This window comes from Vombatus ursinus, unplaced genomic scaffold, assembly GCF_900497805.2.
Source record: "Vombatus ursinus unplaced genomic scaffold, bare-nosed wombat genome assembly UNPS02014847.1, whole genome shotgun sequence".
Lineage (NCBI taxonomy): Eukaryota > Metazoa > Chordata > Mammalia > Diprotodontia > Vombatidae > Vombatus > Vombatus ursinus.
In genome coordinates, this window is record NW_020954625.1 from 1,933,240 (window position 1) to 1,953,563 (window position 20,324).

General features: G+C 43.2%; 1 protein-coding gene across 4 annotated transcripts in view; it reads right to left on the reverse strand.

Annotated features, from left to right (window-relative positions):
• The window catches only part of SCAPER (S-phase cyclin A associated protein in the ER), a 400,073-nt gene that overhangs the window by 57,576 nt on the left and 322,173 nt on the right, over positions 1-20,324 (reverse strand). For all 4 annotated transcript variants that reach the window (XM_027840666.1, XM_027840664.1, XM_027840665.1 and 1 more), the window contains one exon: positions 11,602-11,757. In XM_027840666.1, coding sequence (XP_027696467.1) covers positions 11,602-11,757 — 156 coding nt within the window. The remainder of the gene's footprint in view (positions 1-11,601; positions 11,758-20,324) is intronic.

Here is a 20,324-nt window from a genome sequence, read left to right on the forward strand (position 1 = left end):
AAAAGGATTTGTTCTGTAAAACTTACAAATCTCCTTCATGAAAGGATTTGTTCTGTAAAACTTGGACTTAGTCAAAAGGCCACACCCGAGGATCTAGAGGGCCACATGTGGCCTCGAGGCTGCAGGTTCCCCATTCCTGCCCTACGCTATGTACTGAGCAAAGAGCAAGTGCAGAAGTAAGTGGCAGCAGCTTTGTGGTTCTGACCCTGAGAAAGGATCAGAGTCTTCTAGCCTTGATCCCAGCCTGGAGCTGCAAAGGAAAAACCAGAGTAGGAATCTCAGACCAAAGGGAAGCCCACAGTTCTGCCGATGAAGCAGCAAAGCTTCCCAGCTGTCTGAGAGCGGCTGAGTGCAGCAGGAATCTGCCAGGACTCCAACCAGAGCAAGCCCACAGGGTGGGGCTCACACTTAAATCCCAGGCAGGAACCTGCAGGTTTCTCATAGCAAGGAGAACTAACCTAGAAAACAGATCAATGAAAGACAATTTAAGCATCACTGAACTACTGGAAAGTCACGACCACCAAAGAGCTGAGATACCGTATTTGAAAAAAATCATAAAAGAAAACTGCACACCTCTTTTAGTACCAGAACGCAATGTGGAAATAAGAATCCACTAGCTACCTCCTAAAAGAATACCAAAATTAAAATTCACAGGAACATGGCCAAAATCCAGAGCTTCCTGGTCAAAGAAAAAATACTTCAAGTAATCAGAAAGAATAGCTTGGAATACAGCATTCCAGAAAATAAAAGATATAGACTTACAACCTAGAATAACTCACCGAGCAAAACTGGTTATAATCCTAGAGGAAAACAATGAACTTCTAATAATCTAGAGAACTTTAAGATTCCCCAATGAAAAGACCAGGGCTGCACAGAAAATCTGAAATGCAAATACAGGAGTCAAGGGAAAAACCCAAACCTATATACTAGCAATCCTAAGGGATTACACAGTTGACATTTTAATCTGGGGAGATGACACACGTATCTCCTCAGAACTCTATCATTCCCAGGGGTCACATTAGGCCGGTGGGCACTGCTACCCATTGGAGGCACTTCTACTTAGGCAAGGAAGGCTGGTAAGAAATGGAGGGTTTTCAGGAGCTCCTTAGAAAAAGGCAGGTTGTTTTGTGCAGAGCGATGTGGAAGCCCTTTATGGTCTTGACTCTTTAAAAGCCCTAGACAATCTTGGGTCATTGCTCTGTGTTCCTCACGTAAGACAGGCCATGTCCCGATTTCATGCCTCGGTGCTGCCTGTCCCCTCTGCCTAAAGTGCACTTCCCTTCTTCCCCTCCATCACAGTCTTTCTCTTCCTCTAAGACGGAAGCACATTTTCTGCACGAAGCCTTTCCTCATCTCCTAGCTACCAGTGCCCTACCTCCCAGACTAACTTGTGTTTAACTCCTTGGTATACAGCTGTACTTAGTTATTTTACGTTTATGCTTTCTGTATTTAGATGTGTACTTCTTGTCTCTGCCCCACCCCCACCCCTACTTCCCGCGCCCAAGACCCACTAGGCTGTAAACACCTTTCCAACAGGGATTGTTCCATTGGCTGTATTTGCATCCCCATTGCCTGGCCCACAGTACGTACTTCATGAATACTTGCTGACTAATTGACTGTCATTGCTGTCCATCCTTGGATACCTTTCACTCCTTACCCCACCAGTGGCTAACGCCCTGACAACCCTTCACCCTGGGTCACTTTCCCCTTTTTTCCTTTTCCACTCTTATTCCTTAGCTACTGAACCTTGCTAGAGGAAATCATGATCGCAGAGTGACTGTCCACTACTAATTCATGTTGTATAATTCCAATTAGGTCATCATTGCTGCATGGAGATCTTTTTATTCTTCTCTGATTGACTCTCTATCATGCTCCCAGAAGGGTCTGCTTCAAATCTTCTCTCAAGCCTTGAATGACATTCCCATCTCCGATTTTACTGAGAAAATTGGAGCTATTTGGTCACGCACTCCCTCCATCATCCTCATTCCATTTCTTGAACCCAACACATCTTTATTCCCATTTCCTCTTCTCCAGTCTCTGAAGGATAGAGAGTCTGTCTCTTTGCCAAGTCTTCTTGTGCTCTCATCACAGGTCCTATCACAGGTCATTCTGACTCATCACTTATTATCCCTCCCTCTCACCTTCAGCCTTTCTCTATATGCTGGCATCTTCTAAGTGCCTACAAACATATTCAGTTTTTAACCTACACTTGAAAAAATGTCCCTATAACCTTGCCACCCTCCTAAACCAGCATCTACTGTCTCCTCCTTTTTCCACGGTCATACTCCTAAAAAGAGCTGTCTACATTTGCTGCCTTCACTTCATCATGACCCACTCAATCTCCTGTAATCTGGCTTGTGACTTCAACTCTCCACTCAACAGCTAAATCCCATTACTTCTTGTCTTCCTCAACCACTCTGCAGCTTTATACCACTGACCAACCTTTCCTGCTGAATGCTTTCTCTTTCCTATGATTTGGTGACATTTCTCTTCAGGTTCTTCCTAAGCCTATTTGAGTGTAAACTGTTCATCTCTCTTGCTGATCACTGTCTACTATTTCTTCATTTATTTATTTTTAAAATGTTTTTTATTTTTATTTTTATTTTCAGGCAATTGGGGTTAAGTGACTTGCCCAGGGTCACACAGTTAGTAAGTGTCAAGTATTTGGTCTGAGGCTGGATTTGAACTCAGGCCCTCCTCACTTCAGGGCTGGTGCTCTATCCACTGTGCCACCTCGCTGCCCCTGTTTCTTCATTTATAAAGTGAGGTGGTCAAATTAGATGACCACCTAACTTCCATTCTAGCTCTCAGTCTATGCTCCTGTTCCTTACCCTGTTCCACGTAGAACACTAATAATATCTCTCTCTCTCTCCTTCTGTCCTCTCTCTCCCCCATACACATTCTCTCTTATTGTCCTGTTTCAATACCTGCTTCGTGAACATTTCCAATTGGATAGCCTGTTGACCTGTCAAGCTCAAACTATTCAAAAAAACATCATCTTCCTCATAAGTCCTCAGTCCTCCTTGACTTTTTTCCATTCCCTCATCTATCTATAGCAATATCAATGACTGCCCAAGTCTCATCAATTCTCTCTCCCCAGCGTGTCTTGCAACCCCGCTTTCTCCCTGATGACATCCATCGTCCTAACTCAGGCTCCTATCACCTCTTATGTAGATGACTGTAATAGCCTTCCTTTCCTACTCCACTCCCTTCCCTCTCTGATCCATCCTCACCACAGCTGCTAAAGTAATCTCTCTAAGCCGCTGTTTTGGTCATGTTGCTGCTCCTTACACCAAACCCCCCAACCTTTCAATGGCTCCCTTGTCACCTCTAGGGTAAGAGATGAATCCCTGAGCTCCAAGAACTGCCTTTCTGCCTTTTCAGTCTGATCCTCTTGCATACTCTGGATTCCATCCAACCTGGATGTTTTGCTCACCTCTCCACTCTACCCCCATCTCCTGCCTCCAGACCCATGCACAAGCTCTCCCGCAGGGTCAGAATGGTGGCCCTACTTATGGCCACATTCAGGACTTCCATCTCCCTTTAAGGCAGGTCCCAAGGCCCCTAAGGGGCCTAGAACCATTCCATTAGTCTCATCCTCACCCTCCTCTCTTCTTTTTCAAATTACCTCGTAATCAGTTGGTCAATGAGTATTTATTATGTACCAGGCACTGGGTGTTGGCTGCTGGGAATACAAAGAAAAGCAAAAGAAAACCCTTACTCTCAAGGAACTAACAGTTTCATGGTAGAGAAAACAAGCAAACACAACTACGTACAAACAAGCTATATATATAGGATAAATTGGAAATAATCAACCCATAAAAGGCACTAGGATAAAAGGAGACTGGGAAATGCTTCTTGCAGGAAGTGGGGTATAAGCTGGGACTTAAAGGAAGTCAGGTAAACTAGGGGGTGGAGATGAGAAAGGAGACGACTCCATGCATAGGGAATAGTCAGTGAAGACACCTAGAGTCAGGAGATGAGGTTTGAGGAACTTGTCTGAGCAACAGCAAAGAAGTCATGGATCACAGAATACAGAGGGGAAGGGGCCTCTGAATGCCAAATAAAGGATTTTATATTTGAATCACTGGAGAGTAGAGGGGTGCTATGATCATGATGCAGTTTAGGGGTTCAGGGGTTGAATTCTTTCGGGCAGGACCCGTGTGTTGTGATTTTGGGGTACTGGGACCCCTGAACCCCTAAACCGCATCAGTCAGACCTGTGTTTTAGGAAGATCAATCTGGCAGCTGGGCAGAAGATAGACTGGTATAGGGAGAGACGTGTGGCAGGGAGGTCAGATAGCAGGTAGGAAGTGATAGAGGCCAGCACTAGGGGGATGGCAGTGTCAAAGGAAAGAAGGGGCATCTGAGAGAAATATTACAAAAATAAATTGAACAGGCTCTGGCAACAGACTGGATATGTGGGGTGACAGTAAAGAGTTGAGGACAACACCTATGTTGTGAGCCAGAATAACAGTAATAGGGAAGGAAGGAAGAGGGAGCAGGTTTGGAGAAAAGACAATGAGTTCTGCTTTCGACATAGTGAGCTTAAGATGTCTACTGGACATCCAGTTTGAGATGTGAGACTGGAGGTCAGCAGAGAGAATGGGGCAGGAAAGGTAGATTTGAGAATCATTACCATAGAGATGGTGATGAAATCCCTGGCACTTGAGGAGATCACCAAGTGAGGTAGTAAAGAGGGAAAAGATAGGAGGGCTCAGGGCAGAGCCATGTAAGACACCTACAGGTAATTGCTGTTTGTCCTTTGTTCTGCAGGGGGACCATGACATCAGGAAGGTGATGCCATGACTTGTAAGTGAACTGAATGTAAGTGAGGCAAGGCTAAGAAAAGTTACCAGCCTCACTTTCTCCTCCAGTGACAGATATAGATCAAGATAACTGGAGATGGTCTCAGATGTAGTGGGAAACCTTGGCCTTTTTAAGTTAAGGTCTTTCCCAGGTCTCAGTTTGACTGAGGCAACGCCTATTCAGTGATTAAGGCTTAATAAGAAATGAGGCAAAAAATGACCTCTTTAAAAAAAAAAATCTGGGAGGGGAAGGTCCTCTGGGTTTCTGGCCAAAACAGAAACAACTACTATTTACATTCACTCTGAACCATTGGAGCCCAAACAATGACCAAGTGAGGCTTGGGCTGGGGTCTATTTTTGGCCAATCAATGACAGCCAGAGTGATTTGGATTTAAGGCTTGGTGATAAAGAAAGAAATCTAGCAGGTAAACGCCAAGATATCTTGCGAGGTTTCAGTGATCAAAATTTGCATTCTTTTGGGCAGAGTACCTGCAGATATCTACTATGTGCTAGGCACTGCAGATACCCTATGTGGACAGAGGGAGAAGAGGGAAGGAAGAAGGGATGAGGGGATGAGGGAAGGAAGGAAGGAAGGAAGGAAATCCCCAGGTAGTAGGTGTGACCTGGATGAAGAAGCAGTCAGACAGGTAGGAGGAAAATCAGGAGCACATGGTGTTCCAAAAACTTAAACAGAAGAGAGAATCAAGGAGGGAGTGATAGGCAATGTCCAAGGTTGTGGAGAGGTCAAGAATAACAAGGATTGGTGATTGTTGGTAACTGTGAAGAGAGCAGTCTCAGCTAAATGATGAGGATGGAAGCCAGACTAGAGTTAAGCATGAGAGGAAAGGAAGTGAAGCACTTGTGGTTAGGAAGTGGAACCAGAAAAGGAGAGAGCAGAGCAATAAGTGAAACTCACCAAAAATAACTAGAGAGCTTTTATAACTGTACCTAAGTATCAAGTAAAACCTCACTAAGTTGGACTCTACTAACTTAGAATTTGTGACAATTAGGACAATTAGGGCTGAAATGAAGTTTACCTCTGTTTGGCAAATCTCTTCTTTAAAAAAGGTCAGGTTGGGGAGGAGTTTAGATGTGAAGATAATGCAGATTAATTGTATGGGGGGGGGTGGAGCACGTGGCTCTTCCTAGGAAGACAAGGTGTGCATGCTGTGGGGTTAGGGCCTCACGTGAAGATGGGCCTCCATGCCAGGCTGGCCCTGTGGAGGTGGCCTTGTGAATGGCCCCATGGGAAAATAGCATGAACAAGTTTCCAGGCAGAAAAATTGAAAATATTTAAGAAAATAAACAATTTTCAAGTATCATCAAATTACTTTAGAAGCCTATGCTAGTTACAGATCATGTTTGTCCATTGATCACAGAAGGACTTCGTCTGACTGGGAGCATGATCGAGTGGAGAAAACTCTGGTCTTAGGCTTAAGGGATGTGGTCCCAGCATCCAACATCCAGTGTGTGCTGGAGACAGGACTGAACCCGAGTCTTCCTAACTCAAGGATGGCCTCTGTCAATGGGAGCCAGTGTTATTATTCTTATCAATTGGTCTGAATCGTTATTATTTTTTGTCATTAGTGTGAACTAGATTGTGTTCCTTTTGAGGCCAGGACTGCTCCTCCTTTCTATCCCCTCCCCCAGAAAGCTTCAGCACAATGTCTCGCACATAGTAGGTCATCAGTGAATAATGGACTGAAGCATTGCAAGGTTTGCACTCTCAAGATTTACTTGTCATGATACTGGAAAGCATTCATATGGCAATATAGACATTTCTTCATACTGATTCCAATACAAACGTATGGACAGTTAACAAAAGTAAAGCATGAGAAAAACAGATTTTTTTCAGATTTACTGTTGCTAAACAATGAGTCTTTTTACTCTATGTGTGTCTGTGTATACACACGCACACACATAAGGAAGTTGAGAGGCAACCCTAAAGAATCAAAACCTGCTAAAGAGGAAGCTGGAGGAACCTAAAGGAGAAGGTGGCTAAGGTTGCCCCATCTTGGGAGGATGTCCATTCTATGACTGACCAAAGAAACTCAAGGCCAAAGTGCTAAGATGATGATGATAATTTATATTCAGTGGTTGTAATCCTCTGACAGGCTAGGAAAGTCTATGTTTAACTAGAAGTTATGATTATACATTATTACATCCTATAGAACTTGGAAAGAAGCAAGATAGAATTTTGGCTTTTCTCTTGTTCTCACTATTGACATACTTTTTTTTTTTTAAGGGCCTCTACCCAATAAAAATTACTTTGTTGGAAGAGAATATATACATATATGTGTAACACGTATGTATACGCTGAAGTGTTATCATTTGTCTGAGAATGGTGCCCATGTTAAATTTTAGAAATAAAAAAATCCTAACATAAAAATCCATCCTTTTGTTAGAGGAAGTGAATTTCAGCTTTACTTAAAGGAAATGTAAACCTTTTGTTTGGGGAAAAAAAAAAACCTCAATGCAAAAAAAATTCCCAAGAAATTTATTAAAAAGCAAAATACTTTTTTCACTGTGTGTGGATGGAGATCAAGTATGCTAATTCTGTCTATCCAAAAGGTCTTTTAGAAAAGCTAAGTAAAAATTAGGAGATTAAAAGGACAATGATAAAAGCCTTGTACCAGTGGCAGGACTTTCAAAATTAACACTATAAAAGCCAGAGCCACCACAATGCAGAATATTTTCAAATGTCACGTGCTGTCAATTATTCCAATTAATTACCCTCCCATTCGCCAAGGCTGCAGTGATATTTAGTAATTCTTAGGCAGGTCTCTCGCTGAAAAGTTTTTTGTTCTTTTTCTGCCAGTCACTGGAAATACTTGTAGGACATGGAGTACTGAAGCAAATTTTACTCCTGGCCTGATTTATTTTATTGCCAAAACAGGCATTATCTTAATTACTATAATACAGCAGAAAATAAAACTGCCAACCTTTTTTGGCAAACACTATTTTTAACTATTGTATGTAACAAAGTGTTCAAATAGTCAAAGCAGCATACACCAATGAAATAATCATTTCCAAGAAGAAACCAGAAACAGATCTACCATATAGGGTTATCCATATACTATTCAGCCTTTGGATGCAAAGGCAAACTTATGCTTGGAAATTTAAAGATTAGACAGGAAGAAAAGAAAGGAAGTGGAGAATCTATTAGGAGTTCATAACAGTGGGTGGTATGAGTTTACATTGAAGGCTCTCATCTACTCTCTCAGATAAGCAGCTTATACTGCTGTCAAATTGGAGTTTTCTTGGTAAATTAAATTAGGAAATCACCTGGACCATTTCTCCTACTTTAATTTATTATTTTCTGATAACAGATGTTTAAAATTCTGATCAACTGAAGACTGGGAAAGAGACATAACATTATAAATAAAGACTAATGAGTTGACAAATCAAACAAAGCTTTTTTTAAAAAGACTAATAAAATTTATAAACTATTAAATAATTTGATTTTTAAAAAGTATATTACATTACCAAGATAAAATATAACAGTGGGCAATTCCCAATTTCAGAAGGAAAAAGTGAATAAGACAAACATGAAATCAAAAAGGAAAAAGAAAACTTCATTGGGTACAGAGAGGTTTACAAATGAATTTTATAAAACATTTAAAGAATAAATAATCCCAATGTTGCATGTAAGATTCTCAATATCAGGAAGAAGGCACCTTATCAAATTACATCCATGAAATAACCATGATCCCTAAGTCAAGGAGGGACAAAACACAAAAAGTGTTTGGACCAATAACACCGATGTATACACTTGAATATTCACAAGACTAAAAGTATGTTAATATAAAAAATTAAATACAACATTACTAAAGAATCTACAGAAATATAGTGCCAAGTTTTCATGATGCTCAAGTTTGATTTATACCAGAAATGAAAGCATGGACCATAGGAAAATAATAGCATAATTATGTTAATAATAAAAATCAAATGATTATATAAATAGATGCAGAGAAACCAAGAGCTAATCTTATTTGTAACAGTGAAGCCTTGGAAGCTTTCCCAAAAAGATCTAGGGTGGAGCAAGCATTTCTACTGTCTCCATTATTCATGGACACAATCATACAAATGCTGGTTCTAGTGATAAGACAAAGCCATGGAGACAATATGCAGAGGTGAGGAGGAGGCAGATGATGTGACAGTTTGCTCAGAAAACCCTAGAAAAAGTGGCCTAGGAATCCCCAAGAGGAGGAAGTCATTCATTATTTAAAGTTCTATTGCTCCCCAAAGCTCAGTGTGAAGGGTGGTGCAGCAAAGCTTGGTTGCCCCCTGGACCTGAAGAGAAGCAGAAGCTGTTCTCCATTTACAAGGCTGGAGTCTCTCCCAAGGCCAGTGCTGGGATGCTGACTGATGCTCAGTGACGTCCATCTGTTCACCAAGTCAATTAATTTTTTACTCATTTGCAAAACGGGATAATAATGCTTACGTGCCTCCCTCATTATGTTGCTGTGAGGAAAGAGCTCTAAAGTGCCAGGAATTGTGAGGTATAACACTGGATGCTCTCTGCTGGTGGCTGTGAGAGCTACAAAAGATGTTAAAGACATGGTCCTCGCTCCCAAGGAGATGACAGTCTATTAGAGTCTGATGTCAACCACTTCTTATTTGTGGTGGCATGAAATGAAATGGAAGATCCCAGGACTGGGTAACAACCATATATTAAGATAAACGAGTATAACTTTGATGTTTTTACTTAATATTGGGGAAGCTACTTGTGCTACTGCCTGTTCATGCAGTTATTATCTCTGTGTTTTATAATTTAGCTATTCTAGGGTGCTATGTATTTTTCCCAAACCACAAAGACCCTGGCACGGGCCCAGGGCTCAGATGCTATGCCACACAGCACAAGGTTTTGCTCCTGGATGTCAGAAGGGCACTGGCTAAGACTTTTAGTATGCTCAGACACCGGGAAGTAGGATCTATTCTTGACAAAAATTTCCCTGATCGAAATCTCTTTAAGTCCATCAGGAATGCATAAATGTCAAAGGAACTAAGAATTTATTCTATCCAAAACATAATTTAATCATAGCAGAATATGACATTCCCTTTGGACATGTAACAATTGCTGACCTTTATTTACCTGGTGTTTAAAGTCTGTAAAGTGCTTTACACAGATTATCTAATTTGGTCCTAACAACCACCACCACCCTGTGAGGCCCACATTTTACAGATGTATTTTTCACATTTCACAAAGAGAATATGAACTAAGTGACCCTGGAGAATCCACGGAACTGGAGGCTGCCCCGACATTCTGTGGTTTAGGAATTCTCCATGCAGGGCCAGCTGGAGCTCATCTTGTCATGGGCTCACTCTCCACCTTTCCTTAAATGCCAAGGGCTGACAGAGGGAGCGAGTCTTCTGAAAGCATTGTGGTATATACATTTGGATACATACATTCCCCTCTCAGCCCCATTGCTGACTTCCCACTTCATTTTGGAGCTCCTCCCCTCAGGGCTGGGGGCCTCCAGGCCCTGGAGCATCCCTCTGCAGGGTCCACCTCCTTCTTACAAGGGGGAATTTTTACTAGTGCCTGTGTTCCTCTCCCATCCAGATTTCAAAAACATGCCCCTCCAGTAGGGACCTTTCCCATAAGCCCCTTCAAGTTCTCTTGTGTGCAGTCTTCTCCCAGCACAATACAAACTCCTTAAGGGCAGAGACTACCTTGATTTACAGTGCTGCCTTCGTCCCTTCCTCCCTCCTACACAGAAAAAAGAGAAGACTAAATCTGGCTTCAGAACAGAATACTTATAAACAAAAAAACAAACAACAACAACAACAAAAAACGATATCCCACCCATTTGTGGGCAAGAAGCGCACAGGTGAAGGCTAAGGCCCACCTACTCAAAGTAAGAGTCTAAATAACTGGTGCCTTTGGATCAGCCTGTGACCATGGCAAAGGGGAAACCAGCCCAGGACGAATCCTAGTCTTGGCACTTGCTGGATCTGTGACACCAGCAAGTCCTTTACTCTCTCTGTAAAATGGGAATAATAATAGAGCTTTCACAGGATTTGTGAAAGGGCCAAATGAGTGGACATGCAGACTCTGCAAACCTCAAAGGGCCCAATGACTAACAGCTATCAGCATCACCAAGAGCAACAACTTCTCTTGGAAGGGGCGGAGGACAACCAAGTGTCTTCCACGTCCACAAAGAATCACAATTCACTCATTTTTATATCAAAAGTTGAACCTTAGCATTCATATTTTAATAAAAAATAATTATTTTAGAAAATGCTAGGCACCATGGTGTGCCCTGGTACCTGGAATTTGCAGAGCCCAGGACAGGGTCAACTTTTAGTTCTAGTGCACCAGCATTCAATTGCACCAACGAGAAAAACCAGCTAGGGGCAGGCCATGTGGCCAGACTAAACAACCAAAGTGAGATGAGTCTTAGACTGGAATGCCAAGTAGGGACAGGGAAAGGTTAAGTATGAAAAAGGACGAGATGGGTAGCTGTGATAAGAACATTCCTAGGAAATACCCCTGTTACAGAAGTAGGGAGTAAAAGGGATTAGCGCACATAGAAGGAGCCGCTGGTGGCTGGACTGCACATTTCACAATTTTTGTCAGCTTAAAATGACAGATAAACAAAAGACAAAAAAAGTGCTAATGAAATACAACACAAAGAATTTTAAGAAATGAGCTAAGTGAAATTGTGTGTGTGTGTGTGTGTGTGTGTGTGTGTGTAATTTATGATGTATTTTATATATAATAAGACCCAGGTCCCTTAAAGACCTGCATGCTAAGTCACTAGTCCTGGGGCATCACGAAGTGCACTTACTTGCTGTTGACAGCGAAACATAGCTTGCACATCCCATGTAAGACAGCCGTGGCGTTCTGCAGAAACGAGGCGACTTTTGGATTCTCATCGACTGGGCCTTGCACAGAAAGGAAGCAGCCACAAAGCTTGTCGATCAGCCCTATGTTGACTACGTAGCTGGAAGTGCAGGAGAAAATCGTACGTTACCAAATCATCCCAGGCATGTTTCCCAGCCATGTCTGCATCATCAGGGTCAATCTACACCAAAGGCAGGTTTCACATTCACAAATACACAAACATAGGAGAGGTTTAAGTAAAACATATCGAATTACAACTTCCTTTAAGTCTAGCCCTTCCGAAGTCCCAGGAGTTTCTGTTAAGAAATGGGTTGTTCCTTCGGCTATCCTGAAACCACTTCTCAGTAATGTGCTGGACAGAAACACTGGATCAGTTGAAAGGATATGTTATAATCTTCATTTCTATATACACACATACATATGTTAAAAAAAAGTACGTAAGAAGTCAGTTTTCAGAGGACAGCAGTAATTCAGCAGATGAAACTGTTACTGAGACATAATCTCCTAATGCTGATTTCAGTTTCTCATTTTTTTATTTCATTACTATTAAGATGATAACCATGGCAAGAACATAATTGTTTTTTATGGTATGAACAATGCTAATCACCATGCCCACAACTGTCATTTAAGAAGTCACTTTCATCTTCTCATTCCACTAGACAGTTCTCTGGGGCTGTTTAAAAGTCTGAGCTGACGGTAACAGCTCTTTTATTAGATTAAAGAAAGCAGTAAGAATGGAAGATGATGCTTTAAGATCAGACAAAAGACTTAGCAGATAAACCATTCTCTGCTCTGAGGAACTCCAGTATTGATTCACGGCTACTGCATTTGAATTTTTAGCCTGCAGGAAAACTGGAGATTGGTTTGAAGAGCTTCATATCTTTGGGGATGGAGAAGAGGGTGAGGAGGTATTTGACATCTCGTTTTGCACCCACAAGAGCTTTTGGATCCCACTCCCTATTTCTTTTTTCTTTTCTTTTCTTTTTTTTTTTGGTGAGGCAAATGGGGTTAAGTGACTTGCCCAAGGTCACACAGCTAGTACGTGTCAAGTGTTTGGTCTCAGGCTGGATTTGAACTCGGGTCCTCCTGACTTCAGGGCCGGTGCTCTATCCACTGTGCCACCAGCTGCCCCGCCCCACTCCTTATTTCTAAGAACCACCGTCTGAACAAAGGTCCTCACCACTGCCTGACCGCTGCCATGGCCTTCGAGCCCGTCCTCCTGGCTCTCCACATTTGTCTCCCTGACATGGGATGTTCCTCAGCTCAGAACCCTCCCTCTGAGAGCTGCCTACCAAGGAGAGTTCAGACCCTATAGGAATTCCAATCCAACGGAACTCAATACACATTGATTGAGTGCTAGTGACGATGAGACACTGTGCTTGAGATGTGGCTGGAGAGTGAGAGTGGGACTGAATTACAGTGAATGGAAGCTCTTGGAGGGCATGAACCGTGCTGTTTTCTCTTTGTATTTCCACTACCCAGCACAGTTCATGACAATAAGAGGGAGATTAGGGAATCCTATGCCTTTCCATATCCTGCACCATTCAGCAGGCTGGACTGTTCTTGGAGTTCAGCAGGACTGCAGAGTGAGGAGCCCTGGCTTGGAGTCATGGGACTGACCCACATAGACTGGTAACTCCTCCAACCCTTTGTGAGGCTGTTTGGGATGAGATGCTCTTTAGGCTCTCCTAGAGGTCTATATCTTATGGTTTCTAGCTCCCCTTGTATTTTCGTGCCTATGTGTCTAACTTCATCCATGCTCTTGTCCAGTCTTCCCGGTCATTTTTGGCGAATGGGGCCAGGATTCTGGTTGTGTTTTTGTGCAGTACTCAACTGGGTAGAGAGTTTAAAGCAGATTCTCTTTGTCTTTTTTTAAAAATTGGATGCATTTTTAGAGCTTTATTGGCGGGATCTGGATTCCTCTAGGTCCTAATAGGCCACCATATTTTCAGGATCTCCCGGGACCCTCTCATCTTTTGTTTTAAAATGGATAATAAATTCAATGTTACATCCAAAGCTGTCCTGCTCATCTATGTTCCCCCTTTGGGCTCCCTTTTGTTCTTTTATGTACACAGTTTAATGACTGTTTTTTTTTCTCTTTTGGAGGGGAGGAGGAGCAACCCTATTCCTTGTCCCCCCCCAACTTTTTTTCCCCTTAAAACCTTTATAACAAATATGCAGAGTAAAATAAAACAAGTTTCTTAGGGCCCAAGCCTTTGATGTGGCTTCCCTGTTACCTAAGGCATAAAAAGGCTGACTAGCAAAAATTCAGTACCTCTCAGACTTGATGGGGCAGCGAGGTGGCACAGTGGATACAGCACCAGGCTTGGAATCAGGGAGACTCATTTTCATCAGTTCAGATCTGGCCTCAGACACTTACTAGCTGGGTGACCCTGGGCAAGTCACTTAACCCTATTTGCCTCAGTTTCCTTATCTGAAAAATGAGCTGGAAAAGGAAATGGCAAACCACTACAGTGGAAACCCCAAATGGGGTCATAAAGAGTCAGGCATGATTTAACAACAACAGACTTGATGAATGTCCTACTACTCACTTAAGTGGTAGCTTGGTATAGGGAACAGAACGCCAGCCTTGGAAGGGGTGGAGTGCTGGACTCAGCATCAAGAGGACCTGGTTGGAAACCTGCTCAGACACCTGCAGGCTGTGTGACACTGGCTGGGTCACCTGACCTCTCTTGACTTCAGTTTCCTCATTTATAAAATGGGGGATAAATAACTGCACCTACCTCCCAAGGTTGTTGTGAAGATTAAATGAGAAATACTAACCATTAATCTGTAAAATAAAGGGGCTGGACTCAGTGGCCTATTGAGGTCCCTCGTAGCTCTAAATCTCCGATCTCCTCTCACCAAATACACCCCTCATATGGAGATGAGGGGGTGCTCTGGCATTGATCTGAGCCAGTGTGGTACGCTTTCGTTGCTATCTTAAGTAAACTTTCTTTTGTTGTTAGAAACAAACAAACAAAACGCAAATTCCGATGGCAGCTGTGCCTGACAATAAACGTCTCTTTCTGCAATTTGAATCCATCCCTTCTCTGCTAGGAGGCTGGTAGAATGTGTGGTGGGTCAATGCACTGATCAGCATTCTTAAGTCTTTTCACTAGCAAGGCTAGTGTGTTTGTAAACAGCAGAAAAGGAACCAATAGATAGGAGAGGTTGAAGATTAATAAGAGCAAGGATGAAATTTGGGGCAAATGTCTGGAGAAGATAGAACAGGATCAGGTCTGGAACAGCCACTGTGGTAAATGGGACAGCAAATCCGTTAGGGAGACCTATGAGGTTTGCATCACTATACTGGGGGCCCAGCTGAGATGATGCAACATAAATCTGCAATGGACCCAGCCAGCCTGGTTTTCTCCATCTCTGCTCAGCAGCAAGTGAACAGAAGTGAAGGCAGAGCGTGGTGGGAGTAACCTGAAGCTGGAGTCTGGTGGCGTACTGATGTCCTGACAAGCAAGGCAAGGGATAGGAGAGTAGAGGAGAGTGTAGGGCTGACTTGATTCACCAGAGGATGGATGGAGACACAGAAGGGAGGGGACTGTAGCTAGAGCAGTGGTGAGGGTCTAGAAAAGAGCTCGGGGATGGCGGGGCTGGAGGTCATAGTGAGGATGAAATAGAGGACTGGAACTGTAAGACTTAGCAAGAGAGGGGACAATAAAAGGTCAGGATTAAATGAAGGAACTTCAGAGTTTGGGAGCGTGGAAATGGAACACGAGATCAAGGGTATGACTTGGGCTTACAGAATAATGACACAGGCAAATGTGGTGGTTGTCAGATGCTGAGGACTATTTCATGGGGCCCCTCATAGAGGGAAGAAATGACTGGAAAATGGTTACTGACTTTTTTGAAGTATATCACAGAAGCCGCATTTTCCTTGGACAGCCACCACAGATACATACGATGAATCAGTTTAATTTTTCTGTTACTTCCACTGTTTAAAACATGAAATGGCTCAAGGCCACGGATTGAGAAAAAAGGAAGAAAATGAAAGAAAGAGAGTATCTGCCTACATAAACAAACCTTCATCCATCAGCAAAAGAAGCACCCAAGTATTGTTGAAAGTCATAACCCAGTGCTGGTCTAGCAGGGATTCAAAGGCGCTTAAACCTGCTTCCGGAGCTTAGGTCCAGTATCATATCAAGAAGGCAGAGCTCATAATTTAAGCTTTTGGTGCCAGTAGCTCCCAGAGTGGGAGGCAGAGTGATGTAGTGGGAAAGTGAGTCATTTAGACTCACGAGAACTGAGTTTGAATCCCAGTGCTCTTACTTTACTGGCAGTGATTCCATTTCATCTGTAAAATGGGCACAATAATGTTTGCACTTTCTACCTCACAGGGTTGTGAAAAAAGTGCTTTACAAACTTTTGAAGCTCTCTAGAAGCTTAAGTTATTATTATTATCATAGTATAACTGTCACCAAGGGACACAACTTACACAGCAAGACCAGAGCTGGTTTCCTCCTTTGCCATCTTCTGAAAGAATCATGAACTATGCTCAGAGCACTGCTCTGTTTGAGAAGAACCAGAAAGTAGCAGTTCAGTGCTAACCGACACTTGCCAGTCTGGTCCAAGGCAGCATCCTTTTGTTAGTGTCCCAGAGATCTGATATTATTTTAGAAATGGAAAGAACTCCGATTTTCTAATTCAATCCTTTCATTTTACAGAGAAGAAAATGGAAGCTCAGCGAAGGGAAATGACTAACCAAAATCAAAGAGGGGGTTAGTAGGGCAACAGGTCCTAGCCCTTAAATCTCCCGCTCATCGCATTGTTCCACTATGTTGCCAGAGACTGCTACGACATAGAATCATTTCTTTTAAAATCTCAATTGAAAATGCATCTTAATTGTCTTGGCAGCCTTTTTTTTTTTTAAATCTCTCCTCCCTTCTCAATCTAATTTTCCCTGCTGCATACAAAGACAAGACATTGCCATGTTGAGATACTGACACTGATCCTTAAGATAAGGATTGTCTAGTCTCCCATGGGTGGCAGGTTGTGTTTTTTGTTTCCCTCTTCCTGGATGTGTATTTGTTTTACTCATCAAAACTATTTATTAAGGCTTAATGTTATATTGGGATTATGGGACATACAAAGACGTAAAAGGCACCATCTTTGGTGGCGCAGTGGACAGAGCACTGGCCCTGGATTCAGGAAGACCTGAGTTCAAAACCGGCCTCAGACATATAACACTTACTAGCTGTGTGACCCTGGGCAAGTCACTTAACCCCATTGCTCCCTTCAAAAAATAAATAAAGTAACAATAAAAATAAAGTTTACAGGTTTACTAGGCAAGGCAGTATGATCTCTATAAACATGAAAAGCTAATGCTACACAGCTGACTATCACTAGGTGCTAAATAGGCTGCATGCCCAACAATGGAGGGAAAGGAGGGAAAACTCCCTTTCCTTAGACACAAGTAAACAGGCAAGGAAGCGAAGAAAGGCGGAGAAGTCCTTATTCAAGCGTGTAAGGTCTTAGATGAATTTCACATATTTTGATTCTTCTACAGCATTCTATAGGCATAATTTCATCACCTCTCTTCCTGCATTTTATATTTAAATAACCTGTTGACGTGTGTGCCTGTGTTATTTTAGGTGCACAGGAATCAAATCACCTCAATAAATCTAAATAAAACCAACTGTACTTAGATGGTTCAACAGTTACCATCTATAGCCAAGGATCTGAAGACCTCTCAAAGCTCAGGTCAAAGTCTGCTGATGCAAGGCTCCCTAGCTTTGATTTTTAAAGAAGGTCTAAGTATGGGGTTGCTGGCTGCACACTCCTTCTACACAGCAAGCTCAGAGGTGTTCAGCTCTGACTGGTGGCTGACTACAATTCAGAGGCCTCAGGGATTAAAGGGACAACAAGGGTTCTTAATGAGGAGATGAGGAGGGGCAGACACTGTGCAACCCGGCAACTGGGATGCCACAAACGTTTCTGGTGACATTTTCCAAGGTCCCCGCCACACCGCCACACAGGCTGCTGTGCCTGACTTCAAGGACATGCCCTGTCGGCGCTCCTCATCCCCTGGTGGCCAGCGCAATTAGGGTTATTAATTAATTAATCAGCAATTAGTGTCTTGTTCATGGAACAGCCAGGGGGCCAGGGTCACTGACTGAAGAGTATGTAGTAAGGTGGAAGAAGCCTGCAAAGGTAGGAGGGGGCCATGTTACGAAGGGCTTCGAATGCCAAACAGGAGGCAATAGGGAGCCATTGGAGTTTACTGAGGAAGGGGGTGGTGTGGTTTTGGGTCTGATGCTGGACTCGGTGCTCGGCTGGTTGGCTTTCCACCCTGGTGACTCCAACGCAGACTTCAGACTGGGCTTGGAGTGAGAATCGAGCCCCGGCTCTGCTGCTAGGGTCTGAGCTACACAGCGGCCCTGCTGCTTGCCTCTGGACCTGTCCCTCTCTAGGACTTGCACCTGCGGGCCCCCTCCTCAGTCTGTAGTGACGGAGGAGCTGCCAGCTGGCATCTGCTCCGCATCCTGCACCTTCAGGTCTCTCTCAGCTTGATCTGGGCTTTCCTGGATCCTTTCAGGAAGCCTCTTCCTGCACCGGAGTGCTCAGTCCCCAGGGTCAACAGACTTCTCTGTTCGTCTCCCTATGTTGACCTACACTCGAAAAATGACCCACTTTGATATTTTTCTTGGATTTCCCTTTCAGGATTTGGTTTGGTACATTTTCTAGACCTGTCTGGAAGAATTTTGGGAGGTGGGAAGTTCTCTGTACGTCCTTCTCTTGCTGTGAGCCTGTATGACCAGAAGGATGATAGTAACCTGGAAAGAAATAAGGCGGTGCTGAAGAGCAGAAGATTCTCGGGAAGAGCATGAATTCTGTTTTGGACACGCTGAGTCTGAGATGCTTATGGGCTCTCTGGGAAGCCTATCTCATCCAGGGCTCTTGCACCGTTCCTGGCTGTCTTCTCCCCAGATCTTCCCTGTTCTGTTCTGCGGATGTCAGCTACCATCTCAGATTCTCTTCCTCATCTCCCCTGCCTCCTCCCTCTATTCTCCTAGCCTTGGACAGGCATCTTCAGGTAAGTCAGACAGCTCTCCCTTAAGCATGCCAAATAAAGACTTACTGCTTTCAGCATCAAATGGCCAGTCTTATTCCGTGAAGCCCCAAAGGCCTTTTTAATGGAATGGAACCAAGTGAAAGGTTGAGAGCTTTGTTCAAAATGTACAATGGTTGCTTACTCAATTTACAAAATGTAAAATGGCTGTTTAAACAAATTTACCAAGGCCCTCTTACCATCTAGCCTTAATCTACCTTTAATAACTGATTGAGGACTTTACAAAGCACTTTCTGACAGCCTATGAGTTAGATAGTTCAAACAAGTACATTATTCCCATTTTACTTGTGGGTAAACTGATGCGTCAGAGACAGGACTCCAACTTAGGTCCTTCTAATTCCAAGTCCAGTGGTCTCCCCACTATACCATGCTGCCTTTCCCTTCTCATCTCCTGCCACTCTTTACAGAAACACTATACTGTAGCCAAACTGGATTGCATACCATTCCCTGGCCATGCTTCGCATAGTCCCACCTTTGGCCTTTGCTCCAGTCTTCTTTCTTTCTCCCGGGAATGCCGCCATCTTGTTCTGCTGAAATTTCACTAATCTTCAAGGCTTGGTTTAGCTCAAATGCCATGTCCTCCATGTAGAGGATGCCCTCATGCTTAATTTGGAATTAATCACTCTTTCTTTTGTACTTTGATAGCAGTTAGTTTGTATTTAACAAGTTCTGCCTTATATGACATATTTTTGAGGAACTGTCTCAGTCCCCCTAGTAGACTATAAGCACCTTGAGGTCAGAGACTTTGACTTTTTCACCTCTGCATCTTCCAAAGTGTCCAACACAGGGCCCAGCACATCATCAGTAAATGTTCAACTGAATTACAATGTGTGACACTCTCTATGCACATGCAGCCAGTTGGGTAAAGATGTGGGAAATAAATTTAATGAGATGAAGCTCCTGAGGGAAAGACCATGGGGGGAAAGGTCACAAAGAGGTAAATGGCAGTACAATAAGATAGATGGTTCGAGAGCTAAAGGCTATAGGCACCATAACAAAGGAAAAAGGTCAGTATGAATAACTTAAGTGGAAAAGGTCACTGGCGGTAAGGAATCTACTGAATAAAACAAGTGAGCCTAAGAAAGCCCTGCAAAATCAGGGGAAATGAACACTATGGCAACAAATGTAGAGGAGAGGGCCTGAGTCCACCTGATGCTGGGCTCGTGAAAGAAAACACGTTTGATGCATGCCAAGGGTCAGAGGTCAATACAGAAGGGCAAAATGGTGGAAGGAGGATAGGGAAAGTAATTGATTATCACCAGAGCTAAACCTTGCTGGAAAATTAAATGTATTCTGTGCTCAGTGTTCACAAGAGAAGGGGGACAGGGACACATTTCCCTATAAAAGACTGATGTCAGAGGGAGCTAAAGGTTGCTCCCAACAGGTGACCCAAGGAGGATCCCGTAACACCCAGCCACGACTCAGAGCCAAATGTCATCTGCTGAAAAAGACAGGCTGTGTCAGCAGTTTGACTTGGAAAGACAAGTGTTTCTTGGGATGGGTAAAGGACACTGCTAAACTTATATAAAAACAGTTAGAGAGCTAAGGTATTTTAAATTGTAACATGGTCTGAGCCTGTGGTT